Source organism: Tiliqua scincoides, chromosome 1, assembly GCF_035046505.1.
Source record: "Tiliqua scincoides isolate rTilSci1 chromosome 1, rTilSci1.hap2, whole genome shotgun sequence".
Lineage (NCBI taxonomy): Eukaryota > Metazoa > Chordata > Lepidosauria > Squamata > Scincidae > Tiliqua > Tiliqua scincoides.
Genome location: NC_089821.1, coordinates 150,218,684 through 150,234,721, shown reverse-complemented (window position 1 = coordinate 150,234,721; position 16,038 = coordinate 150,218,684). Strand labels below are relative to the sequence as shown.

Below are 16,038 nucleotides of genomic sequence, written 5' to 3'. Positions count from 1 at the left end.
CTACTTAATTGCAGTAGTGAAATGTTTTTGGGCCACTGCCTCCTTGGTTCCATAAATTCATCTCCAGAACCCCATATTCTATAAAAAACAGTGTTCAGAGTAGCAGTTTGTGTGATCCACTAAGAAGATAATACATCCCAATGGTAACAATAGCACATTTATTTGAAATCCAATTGAAACTTTTTAGTTTATTTAAGAAATTGATGAACTTGATTCAGTGATATCAGCTTTTCAAAGTCTGAGAGTCGATTAGCAAGAAAGATTCCATATTAAGTAGTTACTTCACTTTCAGTAAATTCTTAGTGTGATGGATATTTTTGATGAAGTGATACCAGTTTCCCAATGTCTGTTGGTAGGAGTGTTAAATCGTCATGTTTAGTAATCTGGAATCTATTTATTTGACTGAAGAGAAGTTGGATGACCACACTAAAACCACATTCTACCAAATCCTGTATGATGATGGAAATGCAACAGGGACCTTTTTAACCACTGTCCATAGTGCAGGATAGCAATTGGAAATTTACTTTCAAAACTCTTGGTACAATTTCTTAAACGTTGGTTTCCACTCAATATCTTTAGCTCAATTAGTTCTTCGACTATCCCAACTTCCTCCATTTGAAAATGGATTTGTCACCCAATCTGGAATTTCCGTCAGAGAAGATCCTCAAATTGCTCAGATATATCATTGTGAAGCATATCCAAATGGTCACAAATACATGCAGACCATTTTCTTCTACCACTTTTCTAGCTCAGGCAGGTTTGGAAATTGGTATAGCTTGCAGCAGTGTTGCTTCAACTGACTGACAGTGGCTCTCCAAGGTGTTAGGCAAGGATGTTTTCATCCCTGCTGTTCGAGCCTTTTAATTGGAGGTGCTGAAATTGAATTTGGGGTGGTTCTGCTTCTGAAGCATGCACTCCACTGATCTTTGGATTGCTCAACTAAATCTTTAAATGAATTTGGGCATTATGGGTAGTTCTCATAAACATTCCTGGGCAATAGTTCATATAGCTAACACCTAAAACTTTTCCAGACCTGTCAATTTAGTAGGAGAGAACACACACCTTGGAAATGCTAAGAGAAGTAATATGAAAATTGGGAGACTTAAGTTCACTACCTGGGTCATATCCTTCTCCATTGTTTTGATACATAAATATCTCAGAATTCCTCAGTTACATGCATCTAGTGAGCCAAAATTCTTGTATAGATACATAACTTCCTAACAGCCCCCCCCCCAACTCTCCAATCCTTTAATTTTACTTTTAAGTCTTGGAGACTTCTAAAACTTGGTGCAGGGATTGAATGGGGGATGTTGCTAAAGATGGAATGATCAGGAAAAAAGAGTTTTAGGGTACATCTGCATTGTGGATTACAGTTGTACTATGTTAATTTTTTGGCTACAATTTCAGAGAGCTACTCAGTTTGTTCACTGTGCGCAGCATAGCTTTAGACCTGTATTTCTCAAACAGCAACCTCGCTTGCCCCCTTTTCAGCACAGCAAATTAGGGAATTAAAAAGAAGTTTTTGATATTGATGCTTCTTGCATGGTTCACAAAATTCTCATGGGATATGTGCAACCCTTTGGGGTGCAACTAAAGTAGATTATAGTATTAACAGTTTTACACACTTCAGAGTTGCAGTAAAAGCTAAATATAGGGCTGATGACATTTGGATTAGAGATGGGGTAAACTGTACTTGAAGTTTACCTGCTTGTTAGAAAATCACTGCATATGTTTTCTCTTTAACTGAGTTGGGAAGCCACTGACCCATTTCTATAGTAGTAGTTAGATTTCTATTCCATATTCCTTCTTAGGAGCTCAGAGCCACATGTAGTCTTCCCCTCGCATTTCCCTTGTATCATGACAAAAGTCCTTTGAGGTTTATTAGGCTGAGATAGTGTCAGACCCAGCCTGGCCAGACCCACCCAGGGTGGCTGATTGGGGTTTGAACCTCTTCTCCAAGTCCCTACAGCATGCTGCCTCTAGGCTTTAGTGACTTATGATTTGAAACTCGTCTAGTGCATGCTCTTGATGAGTTGTTAGATCCTGAATCCATCTTTCTTGAATGTGGGAAGCCATGGTTAGCCCTTATCAAATGACATGTTTGGTATGTAGCACTTAGCAACAGGAATATGACCTGGTAGCAATGGCCCATCAAGTATATAATTTGATGTTGCAAAAATGTTTGTCCCATTTACAATTGACAGGAAAAACATTTCCATAAGATCTTAGCTCCTCATTAACTTTGGAAGACAAGCCTTCATTTTTCTTCAGACTAGATAGAATGCTTTTCTTAAAAGCAGACAAGCCTACCTGAAACTCAAAAGAGTTGCTTGGCAAGTGCAGTTTTTTATTGTGTTTCTGCTCATAAAAACAGAAACTTTATGTAGGAGGCTGGCCATAAATGCTTGGAATATTCAACCTAGTTTCATTCCTGGTGAAGTTTGGAATGTATCATTAGAAACAATTGCAGAGAAACTAATTGGCATAACATGCAAAGAAAAACAGTAGGCTATTTGTATATGCTACAATGGGAGTGAGAAATTTACAAATAGAATAATGAATCGAGTCCCTAACCTATGCCCAAATACCAAACCAGCCTTTAATTTTTTGCAGTGGTGTGGGGGCATGTTTTTGAATATCATTTGCATTCAAGGGGGCATTATAGGCTCCATTATCAAGAGCTCAGTTTTATTTATTTCCTTTCTGAGCTTGAAAACATGGGGTTGCTTAGACCAGTGAAGGCCCCTAGGAAATATGGAGTGCAGTTCACCAAGAACTGCTACTGATCAATCTCTATTTCATGTGGGTTTGTAAGTGAGCCCCAATATAAGTTTCCAAATGGGCACATTATGCATGTAGTAGTAGTGCTTGGTGAATTGTGCTCTTGATAGCTGATCTGGCTAAGCATTTAAGATTGGGATGAGATAATATTGGATGCTTACTATTGGTTAATAAGTACATATCCACTTTTAACATACTAATAAGTGACCTGCGTACAGTAACTTGTGGCATCTAACTGCTTCTTCTCTTCCTTCCTTTTTGTCATCCTGCAGTGTTCTGTGCCAAGGTCTTTGTGGCTAGGCTGCTCCAACCTGGTAGAGAGCATGTGCGCACTGAGATGCCTGCAGAGCATGCCCAGTGTCAGATGTCTCCAGGTGCCTTTCTTCTTTCTTGTTGTAAATGTGTTATGCGTATGCTGTGGTCATTGTTAATCTATCTAGATTCAATTTAAATTGTAAAGTCTCCTGAATGTTTTCTATATGACTCTCTCAAGGTTTTGAAAGAGTCCTCCTTAAGAGGGCATAAAAATATAATGATACAAGTCATTCTAATTTGGAAGTGGCTGGCTTTTTGTTGTACATATTTTGTCAAGTATTGTGATACAAATAAGAGTTGCATGTTGCTTGTTTTCATTTTGAGTTTACGCATTTAAATTTTTTAATTCACTTAATATATTCAGCTTTTGACAATGTGAATTCTCAGCATACACACCACCTGAGATTTTTGTAGTATTTAGAGAAAAAGGATAAAAGACTCTTTCTTGCCAGTGTTAAATAATTATAGTAGTGTTAGCCTAGAACTTTGTTGATTGACTTGAGTTTCCTTCAGGTAGAGGAATGCACATTTAAAAAAAAAACAACTCAGAAGGATAAGAGCATGTACAAATAACAAGATTATTAGTTCTGATTTCTCTAATCACTGTAAATTTAAGCTTTGTGTATGCATTGTGTGGTGGCAGCTATTAACTTTTGAAGGCATAATTTGATCAAACAGTTGAAACTAAGAATGGGAGGGTTTGTATATTTGGTACAAAGACTTAAGAATCCACTCTAGTTTAGAAGAAAAAATATTGATAAACTGTCATTACTATTAAAGTATATTCTTAAGATTTCCTCTGTGATAATACATTTACTGTCAAAGGCGCAAAGATGTAAACATTATATAGCTATTTTAACTAACTCTTTTCAATGTTTATGCATATATTTCAAAATATATACTAAATTTGTGAATGACACTCATGGCAGCTCAAAGGTATAATTTGAATAGCTGAACTCAGTGGTTGGTAGCTTCTTCAGAACATTGGACCATTCTAGAACTTTTTTAGTGGTCAGTTCCAAATGGCTTATCTGCTGTTGTTTTTGTGTCGTTCTCCCTGTTTTAAGGATGTTGCAGCGTGGATTGAATGGGTGTTTCTGTACTGTTTCTGTACTAGGAAAAATAGAGGTATCAAAGTAATTTAGGCCCCTTGCCATGCAATCTATAAACGTCACCAAGAGGAGACTATGTGAGTAGAGTTTGTATTTGTAATTCTGGGCAGCACGTGTAGCCCTTTGTCCTCCACTTCCCTTTCCAACAGAAAAACAAGGTTTCTTTGGCTTTTTTCTTTTTGACCCTGTATACATCCTAAAAATGATTATTTGAAACTTTGAAACTTAAACTCTTTATACAGAATTTGAAACTTAAACTCTTTATACAGAATTGTGTAATGTGACTCATAATATAATCCTGCAACTACCTCTGCCAGCAAAATGTATGAGACATTCTTAGATGTGCAGGTATGCGTTACTTAACAGTGGGGATATGTCCTGCAACTTGTGCTGTTAGGTGCATTTGTCATTGTGCAAACATCAGAACGGCAACCAAACAGTGCCCCAGAATGCTCACGGTTGGTGCCAGCTGCAGCCCTCTGAAAACTGAGTTGCAAACTGCTGGTGGGTCAAGAACTGCAATTTGGGAACTGCAGCTTCATTATAATTTTATAGGACCACCATCAAACAAAATATGTGGCCCATCGCTGACCAGTGGATTGTTATGTGGTGCATACCTGTTTTTGACCAAGTCATTGAAATCATATGGGGGATTTTCTGGTTAGGGAGATGGTGTAGCACTTTGTTCTTTCCTCTGTCAGGCTATACTATGAGGTAAAGAGATTAAATAGCTTGCTAACCTAAAATGTTAATGGAAGCAACAGCGAGAGGAATAATGGTGTAATGTTTGTATCTGGCTTATTTGCCTGCTGATTGCTGACACACCCCATCTTCTTTGATGGGGTTATTTAACAACCTCCTCCCCAAAATGCTGATGTGCTCTGTCTCTCTATAATATTATAAACACCTACACTAAGATCTTGCATGGTAGTTTTGTGTGGAATAAAGGCTGTTGCTTGGGACTTATGTCTGAAATAGAGCCTGTTATATTACCTCCTTGGATGCTGGCAAAAATAAAATGTTATAAAATATAAGGTCTGGCTGAGCACTATGTTCCAGTAACTTATGCTATCTGAACATACAGTGCATGTTCTCTGTAGCATTACTGCTTCATATTGATTTTGCTTTTTTACAATAAGCCTATAGAAATGATAAATTGTCATGCTACCAAGAAATCAGCTGTGCATTGTGATGTTTGTTCCATATATAGATGTATGTGTGTATTTACTACATTTATTGTGTCAGCACTAAAGCTAAATAGTTCCTTGTGTTAATATTGTACTTAAAAAAAAAATATACATATCCTGTGAAATGTACCTCATGGTTTCACAGGAATCCAGAATTACATTATGAGGTGTTTTAGAGGTGACTAGTGGAACTATTTTTTCTACTACAAGATAATTATGTTTTATTGAGCCCAATAGCCCAAGCCCTTGGGGATGTAAATACAATATATATTTGCTTCCTTGTTCTCCATGAGTTCATCAGATCTTAATAACCTGAGTTATTGAATAAAAAAGCAGTTGAGGAAACTGGTCTCAACACACATCAATCAGACCTAGCCCTGGAGTGAATCTTTCTACCTGAAAATGTGTGAATATGTTAATCATTTTGAGTCTCTTGTGCTTTACAGTTTGGATGCTTTGGATGACAGTGCAGAATTGATTGACATTGTGAGATTGGAAGCTTGCTTTCCATGCACACTCTCAACAGTCCCTCTTTGACCAATAATCTTTTCATTTTAATTGTTTAGCTTTGTAACTAGTTCTCTAACTAAGCTTTTGTTTTTATAATCACACTTGTCTGTGCACACATGTGATACTTGTGTATTGCAAAGGGGCCTTTGTACATGGTAAGCTGAGAGCAAATATAGGACTATTGGTAACTTGGTGATAGTTGAGTCAGAAAAATCTACAGTATCAGAATTTTTATGGTGTCATTCTTTGTGGTATGGAATAGAGCAGTCTCTGTACTGCTTTTAAATGATCTGTAGATTGGGGTGTAAGAAAGCTAGGGACCCAATCCTGTCCAACTTTGCAGTGTTGATGCAGCTGGAATGTAGCCTCAAGGTGAGGGAACAAATATTCTCTTGCCTTTAGGAGATCTCTTTGACTGCCCCCTCAGTGCAGAATGAAGCTCATGCCCCATTGGCACGGCTGCATCAGGGATGGAAAATTGGATAGGACTAGACCCTAAGTGTTTCAGATCCCCCCCTACTTGGATAGCAAAATTCAAGATAGAACACTCCTAGAAGGATCTCCCTGAAATGGGTGATGTGCAATGCACAGAATTATTAATGGACTTTAAGTATGTGGAAAAGTCATCTTGGGGTCCTAGTAAAAAGCTTGCTATAAATATTAGCTTTGTGACAGTGAAAAAGTTAAAACTAAGAATTGCTTGAAAATAAACTTGGTTGCCAACTCAGTTATATTTCTCTTGTAAGGTACATTAAGAACATTCTGTGCAATTAAATACTGCCATAGTTATAAGAATTATATCTTTAGAAGTAGGGAAGCTAATAAGCAAAAGGGATCATCTACTGCGTGTGGGGCAAAAGCCTAATATTAATAGTATGCTTTTGGGAGCATGCTTATAAAATTGAGCAGCATGAAGAAAGTAACTAGAGGAGAACTCTCATCACAAGGATTGAGTGTGACAGCAAATTGAACAAAAATACAGTTCTTTACTATTACAGAATGTTGTGGCAGTTAGTGTCGTAAATGGTTATAAAAAAGACCACATAAATGCGTGGAGGATGTGAGCCTTGTGAATAAATATTTAGCATGCAATCAACTTGCTTCTACCTGCTCTTTCATTTCCTTCCTGCCAGCTATCTAGTGGTTGAATGGTCAATCTTTACTGCTTGTGGCACAGCACTGTTGTGTCACTTCCTCTGTCATCTGTCTTTAATAGTAGAGGAAAAGGGCTAACCCAGTGGTTCCCAAACTTACCCTGGTCATGCTGCCCTTCTTGCATAGAAACCACTCAGTTAGCCTGACTAGTGTAATACTGTGCTGTTTCTGTTATATCTTTAAAAGCAGGAGTCTCTTCTTTCTCCTCTACCCTGAAAAACACACAAGTACAGTACTAAGGAATCTGCTGGCTTTAATCAACTTGGAGAATTGCCCTCTGGATTTCTCCAGGCTAGAAACCAGCAGGTGACCAGGCCTTTGTTCCTGGCATCTTGTTCCTGGCAGTTAAAAGGGATTTCAGATAGCAGAGCTGGGAAAGAGACAACTTCCATTGGGAGCAGAGAACACTGGACCTAAATCAGTATCATTGAACTGATGTGATACAACAGCTTCATATGTTTGTGTGTTGGATGGCACTGTGGTGACAGATATTACTGGCTAAATAACCAGCAGAACGAACAGTTTGCTGTTCTGTTCCCTGGAAACTGCTATTTGTACTAGCAAATTATAAATTGCCTGATTGAAGGGTAGATTTGCTAGATATAAAAACCAAATGTGCCAGTCTCTGTGACTTGGGTTTAACAGGACATTAGGGCCATAATGTCCTTGTGTCCCAATTACATCACCAGTCCTGTTGTCAGTTCTTGAATCACTTCTCTAGACTTGTTACTACTTCTGCATTGCCTTCTTAGCAATTGTTCCTTCTAGGAAGAGCTAACAATAATAATGAAGATTCCCTCCCCATTCACTTATGGGAAGGATGGAAGGAGCTGCTGCTAGCTATTAACAAGTTCCCATTTCTATTTGCTAGTAAATTTGGTGGAGGAATACATCCTTAGGCCCAGTGCAGAGCTTTGTCCCAAGGCCCCTGCAGTTTGCTATCCCTACTACTTTTACCTAGTCCTGTTTCTACTGTCCTGATTAAGGTTAAGGGGAGGTTAAGTTTGTCAAGATTAAGGGGAAAGTCTTGTCAATTTCGCCAGTGGGCTTACCCCATCTACCCTTTTTTCCCTGCCACTGCTACTGTTGTTCTGAGGAAAAAAGATGAAGTTTTAAAGGGGAAAAAGGGTTTGTGTGAACACCAAAATGGTACCCTTTAATTCTGTTAAAAAAAATTGACAAAGTACTAGTGAAACTGACATGGGTTCCTTTTCACAACCAATAGAAAACAGAAAGGGAGGCCAGGATGGAAGGAAATGGCAGTGGTGCATTTTAGAAGGATACCTATGGAATTGCATCATAGTATAGTTGCAGAGTGATATGGGTCAGCAACCAGGTAGACACGTGGGGGACTGTCACATTTCACACTTGCTGGAAGGTTGCAGTGACATTTAAAGCAGGAAAGTGATAACTTCTGAAATGTTATACTGCATGTAAACTAAAATGTGAGAAGATTCCTTATTGATAACACAGGCCTACAAAATTGAGGGTCAGAAAAGTTTTTCCCAAACTTTATGGTGGTTTGATATGAATTTGAGGTGCCGATTCCAAAAATGGCATCCGTTTAGCCCTATCACGTCTAGTTTTAGAGAGATAGTATAGTCTCATTAGTGAATGGTTCAAGCAGCTTCCTCCTGAGGAAGCCATGGTGTAGGCTTCCTCATGAGGAAGCTGCTGGAACCATTCACTAAAGAGACTATGCCGTGTCTCCAAAACAAGACGTGATAGGGCAAAACGGATGCCATTTTTGGAATCGGCACCCCAAATATACCCAGGAATTGGTGTAATGTTTAAGAAGCAAAATGTGTGTTGGCCTGTGTAATTTAAATTTTAAAAATGCATTTATTATTTCAGCCCTAGAAATCCTGTTTCACTCCATAAAATTTTCTAAACCACTTTTCACTTTTTTTCTCTTCTTAACCAGGTAATACTTCCTCTCCCTTCCCCATCAGTCCATTTTCTGTTCTGCCTTGCTTTGCATAGTATCTCACACTTTGGCATTAAATATATCTTTTAAATCTTTTTAAAAAAATCATCATCATACTTTAGGAATAAAAATTCTTAATCCAAAGAAAAAGGGGTTTATTTCAAAATTAAGAATAAAAACTGAGTTAGAGATGATGACCGATGAACTGTAAGGTAGAACACCAGGTTATTTTGTGTCCTAGTGACCTACATTTACCACAGTAATTGCATGACAAAACTAGGTCAACTACAGTTTCTGTTTCTACTACATCTGGCCTATTTTATTTTGGTAGTGGGAAAAAGAGCAGGACTTTGTGAACCATGCCACATTTAGGCTTCTGATTTGTCCAGAGAATTTCAAATTGGTATTTACTCTAAGTGAAGGAAGCAGAAGAAATCTATTGCAGATATTGGGTATTTGTGTTCTGAAGTGACACTGTAATCTCAGTCTAATTCAGGGGTCTCCAAACTTTTTGGCCAGAGGGCCGCATCAAATATCTGGCATGGTGTTGAGGGCCAGAAAAAAATTTAAATATTAAATTTAAATAAATAAATTAGAGATGGAACTTAGATGAGTGAATAAATGAATGAATGGACTCATTCATTCAACCTTTCTGGCCCTTAGAACACCCTCCAGACACAACCTGAGCACAACTCTGGTCATGTACAGTTGAATGGGCCAGAGGCTTTCAGGGGACAAAAGACTGACTGTGGGCCGGATAGAGGCTTGTCGCAGGCTGCATCTGGCCCCCGGGGCCGGGGTTTGGAGACCCCTGGTCTAATTGAAGAAGCTAAGTGACTGTTTTCTACAGTGACAGTTTTTGAATGGCAAGTTCCCATTCTGGAAGGGGAAGAATATCCCACAGTAAATTACAGGGAAAGTGTCTGAATTTATTCTTGACTCTTTTGGGAACTGTACAGTACAGATAGTGCTAAGGCAGCTGCTGATGCTGAGCAAAACTGACTTGCTGTGATTCCTCATTGCAGTACAGTGTTGTCAAGGTTGACAGTTTTACACTTGAATGCTTTTTATGTATGTAAAAGAATGTTTGTGTTGACTTAGCTTTTGAGCTTCAGTTCTGAATTTGGGGAACAAGAGGCAAAAATTTAGCATGATAAAATTAACTGCTAATTACTGGCAGAATGTAAGAAGAAAAAGTACTGTTGGATATTAAATCAGTTCTTATTCAAAAGCACTTGTTATATTGTACTTGGTCTTACTGATATTATGGATGGTGCTGACTTTAGAATGGGGAAACCTGGGTTGAAATCCCCATTAGGCCATGAAGATCTATGAAACATCATTACCTTCCAGCCAGAGAATAAAATGAACATCCATGTATGCTGCCCTGAGCTTTGTGGGAGAAGGGAGACATGTAATTGAATAGTGGGAGTGTACAGTAGTTGAAAAGCTACATTGTGCACTAGTAATTAGCTTTCAGACCTCTATCTCATTCCTGCTTCTCAGCTATACAGATGACTCATTTTACTGACAAATGTCAAGAAAATGCAATGTATTGTATGTAGAAATGTCAGTCTCTCTCTCCTAGCTGCCCTGGAACCGGATGTATCAATCCCTTTTTTGTTTGTTTATGAAAAGTGTTCAATAAATGTAACAAGCTTGAGTTTTTCCACACTCTCTCTGCATTGGAGACTCTATCCATTAATGTTTTTAACTATTCTTAACAATCTGTTTTGCTTAGTACAAATGTCTAAAAGTGTTCTGTTTTTGGAATTTTTGTTGCCTTAATGAGTCTGTAGTTGTAGTACTCAGGAGACTTCTTCCTCAAGATTGCTAGGAATGCATTACCTTATGCATGTACGGGAGAGGGAGTAAACTTTGCTTCTGGTGGCAGACTCCTGACCCTGAATTTTGATCTTTTTGAGTTTATGAGAAGCTGCTGCTAGAAGGGAGACACTTAAAAGTGAAAAACTGCCTCTTGGATTGGACGCTGCTCTCCATCTTTCCTGATAGCAACCGTTCTTGCAGAAATTGACTGTAAAAACAAATTGCTTGGGTAGTTTAAAAAAAAAAGTCTGCTACACAAACATAAAATTAAATGTGAGTTGCAGAAAACTTCTTGTGTGCAGTAACGGTGAGCATGACCAAAATTACAGTAGCAAAATACTTGTATGCTGAAGTACACCATCCACAGGATTGATCAAATACCTCAGGTTTCTACAAAACTGAAGAAAAAACAGTTGTGTGCAATTAGTGGTCATTTATTTACCTTGTTTGGAGCCATTTCTCCATTCTGTAATGAGAAACATGCCACTAATCTGGATTTGAGGAGCACGGCACAAGGTCACTGAATGTAGATAAGTTTTCATAGTTTTTAATTTTTGGACTCTGAATCGGGATGCTTGTAATGATGCATGGAGAAATATTTTTCTCCACTCTCAGTTCATGTTTATAGGTGGAGTGCACTTGCTAGTGTGGCCTTGCAAATAAGTCCCTATGGGGTTACCAGCACTTAACTAAGGCTCCATATATTACTAATTTGTGGTCTGAAAGAAAGTGAAGCAATTCTTGTGAAGCTTCCCTGCCTGGAGTCAGTTTTTGATTTGCTGTAAGCAAGTGTCTGTAAGAATATGTAAGAGTACAAAATGGTGGGGAGGGGGTGGAGAAAGAGTTATTCCAGAAATATCCAGAGGAAAAACCTAATTGAATTTAAAGAATGTAGTATTTGGGAAGATAGATCTTTCACTGGTGAGTATAATGGGTCTCAGGGAAGAAATATGGTGGTTGAGGAGAGAAATACTAATTAATTACTGAGATGTTTCCTCTGAGAACCACTGCTCTTCATACATGCATCTCTGGTATGCCAGCTCAGTTCTCCAGTTATTATCTTGAACTAGTCCAGGTTGGATAAGAAACCTCTTTAGTATTGCCTATCTGGATATGGCTGATAATGTCTGGGGCTCACTAGCAGATTGATTTAGGATTTGCTTTCCTGCTTAATTACATTCTAGATTTAGAGGGTGACCTGCAGGCACCTCACAAGACTTCGTAATTTTGCTCATTGTGATATAGTAGTATGATCTTTTTGGCTGGTTGCAGTGGTTTCACTAGGATTTGCGTCACCCAGTGCACATCACCCCATGCAGTGGGTGGGGCAATGCCCCAGGTGGTGGGCGTGGTGATGTACCATCACCCCGCCCCCACTGGTTTTTTGGCTGTACCTTTTGTTAGTACACAGATATTTCAATGTGGTTTGTTTCATTGTATTCTGCATGAAATAACGCATTGATTGATATATAACATGATGGTATTATTTCTCCAAATTCTGATTTTAGTGATTTTGAAAACTTGTAGTCTCGCTCTCTCTCTCTCTCTCTCTCTCTCTCTCACACACACACACACACACACACACACACACACACACACACACACACACACCTGTGTCAACTTACTAACAACTTATTGCAGCAGTTCTCAAATGTTTAGCACCGGGACCCACTTTTTAGAATGATAATCTGTCCAGGACCCATTGGAAGTGATGTCATGGCCAGAAGTGACATCATCAAGCAATTAAAATAAATTATAAATAATTAAAATAAAAGAAATAATTAAATAAGTGGGAGCCAGTCCTATTCCACCAAGTGAATCTACCCTGAAATAAGTCCTGTTGTGGTCAATGGGGCTTACTCTCAGGAAAGTGTGGGTGGAATTGCAGCCTGTGAGCCTAATCCTATGCATGTCTACTCTGAAGTAAGTCCCATAGTGGTCAATGGAGCTTATTCTGTAGTCTGCCTGCAATAACAACCCACCAAAAAGAATCAGTGAGATTTGCAGCCCTCCCAATGCCCAGTTTAAAGTTCTTCTATTTCAGGCACATCAAGATAAAGACCTGCCTGGCTTTGCAAGTGCGAAATAGAAAACTTTCCCCTTCCCAGCTCTAGCCTCTTTTTTGTCCTTTTTAGTGGGGTGGGGTGGGGGCTGAAGCATTTGTTGTGCTCCAGTTCCATTGGATCAGGACCCTTCTGGTGGCCTCACATTCCCCTTTGCATGGCCTGACCAAAAGGCAAGGCACGTCTACCTACTCGTGAGTAAACGCGACTGTGTGGCTGAGTGCTTTCCATAGAGCTCAGTAGACTGCAGCTGCAAGGGAGGGAGGGACCTCCTTCTCAGGTGTTTTGGGGGCCGCATTCATTGGATGAGGACCATTATGACATCCTTGGAGTCCTCTCTGCCTGCCAGAAGGGCTGAGGCAAGTTCGCCTACTCGTGAGTAAAGATGGCCACGTGGCTTCCTTTTGGGCTCAGACTCGCAGCTGGGAGGGAGGGACCTTCTTGGATGTTTGGGGGGGGTGCATTCATTGGATCGGGACCATTCTGGTGTTGTTGGCTTGCCTCTCAGCTTGCCCTTTCCGACAGACTATGGCAAGTACACCTACTCACGAGCAAATACGAGATACAACTCACTTTCACTTTCTATAGAGCTACATACATTTTTACTTTCTAGTTTTTTGGCCTTATCTTTTGAGGTAAAGGAGCTATTTCAATTCTGTTTTTTGCATTGCATTCCGCTGGACATTCCACATCGAACAGTGTATGGCATGATGGGTTAGCTCCTAAAGCCGCGATTTTAGCATGTCACCCCCCCAGGGTGCATCACCCCCCTGGCATGTCACCTGATGTGGCCCACACCTCCCTAGCAACGCCAGTGGCTGGTTGTATAAAACATTTAATTGACTAGCACTCTTCAGGTTCACAAAAGAGATCTTTGATCATACAAGTTCTTTAGTTGTCCATAAAATATGTTTTCATGGTAGTAGGCAGAGATCCTTATTTCTTCTGTGTGTGTTTCTAAACTTTCTAGAGATCTCAGATTCTCTTAACCTCAGGTTTTTAGTGCAGAGTTACTGTATTGGTCCTGGAAAGCAAGAATTAGCTGCTTCAGGGAGTTTAACAGGCTTGCAATTGGGTTTTTGGCAATCTGGGAAGAATTAAAATTGCCTGTTTAAAATTGCCTGTGTAAAATTGCCAGGGGAATAGGGTTAGTGCACAGAGCTCTCCATAGTAATGCTCTGTGTTTTGAAGATTGGTCATATGCTTCTCTTTGTTCTAGCCTTAAGAGCTACTGGCATGTAGGCAGAGTAAGTAGGCAGAGAGCCCATGACTAGCATCCCATAAGCACCGCTGTCTCAAGAGCAATGGCATCTGCATGATTTAGTATTTATGAAATTTATGGAACACTTTGCATCTGATGTTTTCAAACAATGTGTATGTTGTAAAGCAACAAGTAAAACTATTTTAATCATAGTTAAAATTAAAAAAAGGTTCAGTATAACAGCCCAGCAACAGCAAAAATACAAACAATAAGGGAAATGCTCAGAACCACAAGCATACATTTCTTACTTGTTTATGACAATCCAGAAGTGAATGTGCTCAGATTGGCATGCTGGCTAGTTTGACTGGTCAGATATTGACCACCTGTTGCTTGGTTGAGTATTTTCAAATATGTCATGAAGCCATAATACTACTGAAGAATTGGCCTGCTGCCTTCTTAGCACTGTTGTTCTTAAAAACTAACTTTTGTTTTTTATAGCTGCTGGTTTTTAAATTCATTTTTTAAAGCAATGTTGTACCTGTAGCCTGACTCTGGCGTTTCAGGCTAAGAGCCAGTGAATCATTTACATTTCTGAGAACCTTATCGAACGCTGTTTAAATTATAATTCATTTCAATTTTTAAGGAGTTAATTATAATAGTGAAACCAAACCAACGTGTACTAATTCCAGAAGCAGTTTTGATTTTAAGTAACTATTTTGCTGCTTGTAATTGTTTAAAAGCAATGCTTGAAAATATTTGGTCAGTTGATTAAGGATTTTTGGTAGATCAGATGACCAACTTTAGAGGAAGTTGAATGAAGCGGCTCATTGATGTAACAACAAAATCCATAACTGTAAGTTTGAGGAGCCTGTTTTTCCCTGCAAAGCAATCTAAATAAGACAACTGTTCCATTGGGGCAAGCAGGACCTGCTTTAAGCCACTTGGACAGTTGCTCCCAATTGGGTCTCACGTCAGGGTAATCTAGTCTTGTCAATACATGCAGCAACACATTGCAGTGGACACCTAACATCACATCACAGAACAGCAATGATTTTAATTTTGTTCTGAATACTTGTTTATATGGTTTATATTTTGACATTTTTTACTGTACTTGAATCACATAATATGTTAATTATAGAACTGCATAAAAATTTGTTTCTCTGAAAAAGTTAAGGCAGATATGTAAATATATGTGTAATAATGTGCATTTTTTTTAGGATTCTATCGTTCCTGTAAATATGAGTAAAAGACAAAGGGACATCAGAAGATTATATTTAAGTAGCAATAAGAAGAGGGTTATAACCAACTCAAAGAAGGCTGAAATAAATTTTATTTATCTCTAAGATTCTGCAGTCCTTGGTTATGAACCCTGGGCTCTTCAAAAACCATTTTCAGTTGGGCCTCACAGCTCCTAAGGCTAGTCCTGGGGGCAAGGTAAAGAAAAGAGAATGCAGAAGAAAAAAGTGCTTGTGGGGCACCTGAGCATTAGGAGGGGAGCCAGGAGTTGAAAATGCTTTGCATCTTAGAGAAGGAGTCAGCCACATGTACACTTGAGCTCTCCAGCATGCATGTGCAGGGGGTACGGGGCTGCAGAACAGAGGCAGAGAGGGCAGAAGAAGCAGCAGGATGAAGCAAAGTAAGGAGAAGTAATGGAGGAGTACATGTCAAGAGAATGTGGGTGATGACCCTACCACTTACTGGAAGCCTGGCATAACAGTTTGTCCCTTGTGTCTTAAATTCTGCACTTCAGTGTGTTTGAAATGTCAAATTTGTAGTAATAGCATAAGTGCATGTTATAAAGTATTCCCAGGTGGTGATTTCTGTCAAGATGAGTAATATCCTGCAGTGCAGCCTGTTAGTAAAGGCGGTCTTTCCTGCACAGTTCAAACGTTTTCTGTGATGCCCTTCTTTGTCGAGTTTTTCCTCTTGAAATCCATTCCCTGTCCATTGAGTAACTTCC

The 16,038-nt window shown here is 39.2% G+C and overlaps 1 protein-coding gene across 6 annotated transcripts in view; it reads left to right on the top strand.

Annotated features, from left to right (window-relative positions):
• FBXW11 (F-box and WD repeat domain containing 11) overlaps positions 1 to 16,038 on the top strand; it is a 102,879-nt gene that overhangs the window by 29,383 nt on the left and 57,458 nt on the right. For 3 of the 6 annotated variants that reach the window (XM_066611149.1, XM_066611156.1, XM_066611163.1), the window contains one exon: positions 3,054 to 3,155. The exons of the other annotated variants lie outside the window; for them this stretch is intronic. In XM_066611149.1, the coding sequence (XP_066467246.1) occupies positions 3,054 to 3,155 (102 nt within the window). The remainder of the gene's footprint in view (positions 1 to 3,053; positions 3,156 to 16,038) is intronic. 6 annotated transcript variants of the gene reach the window in all.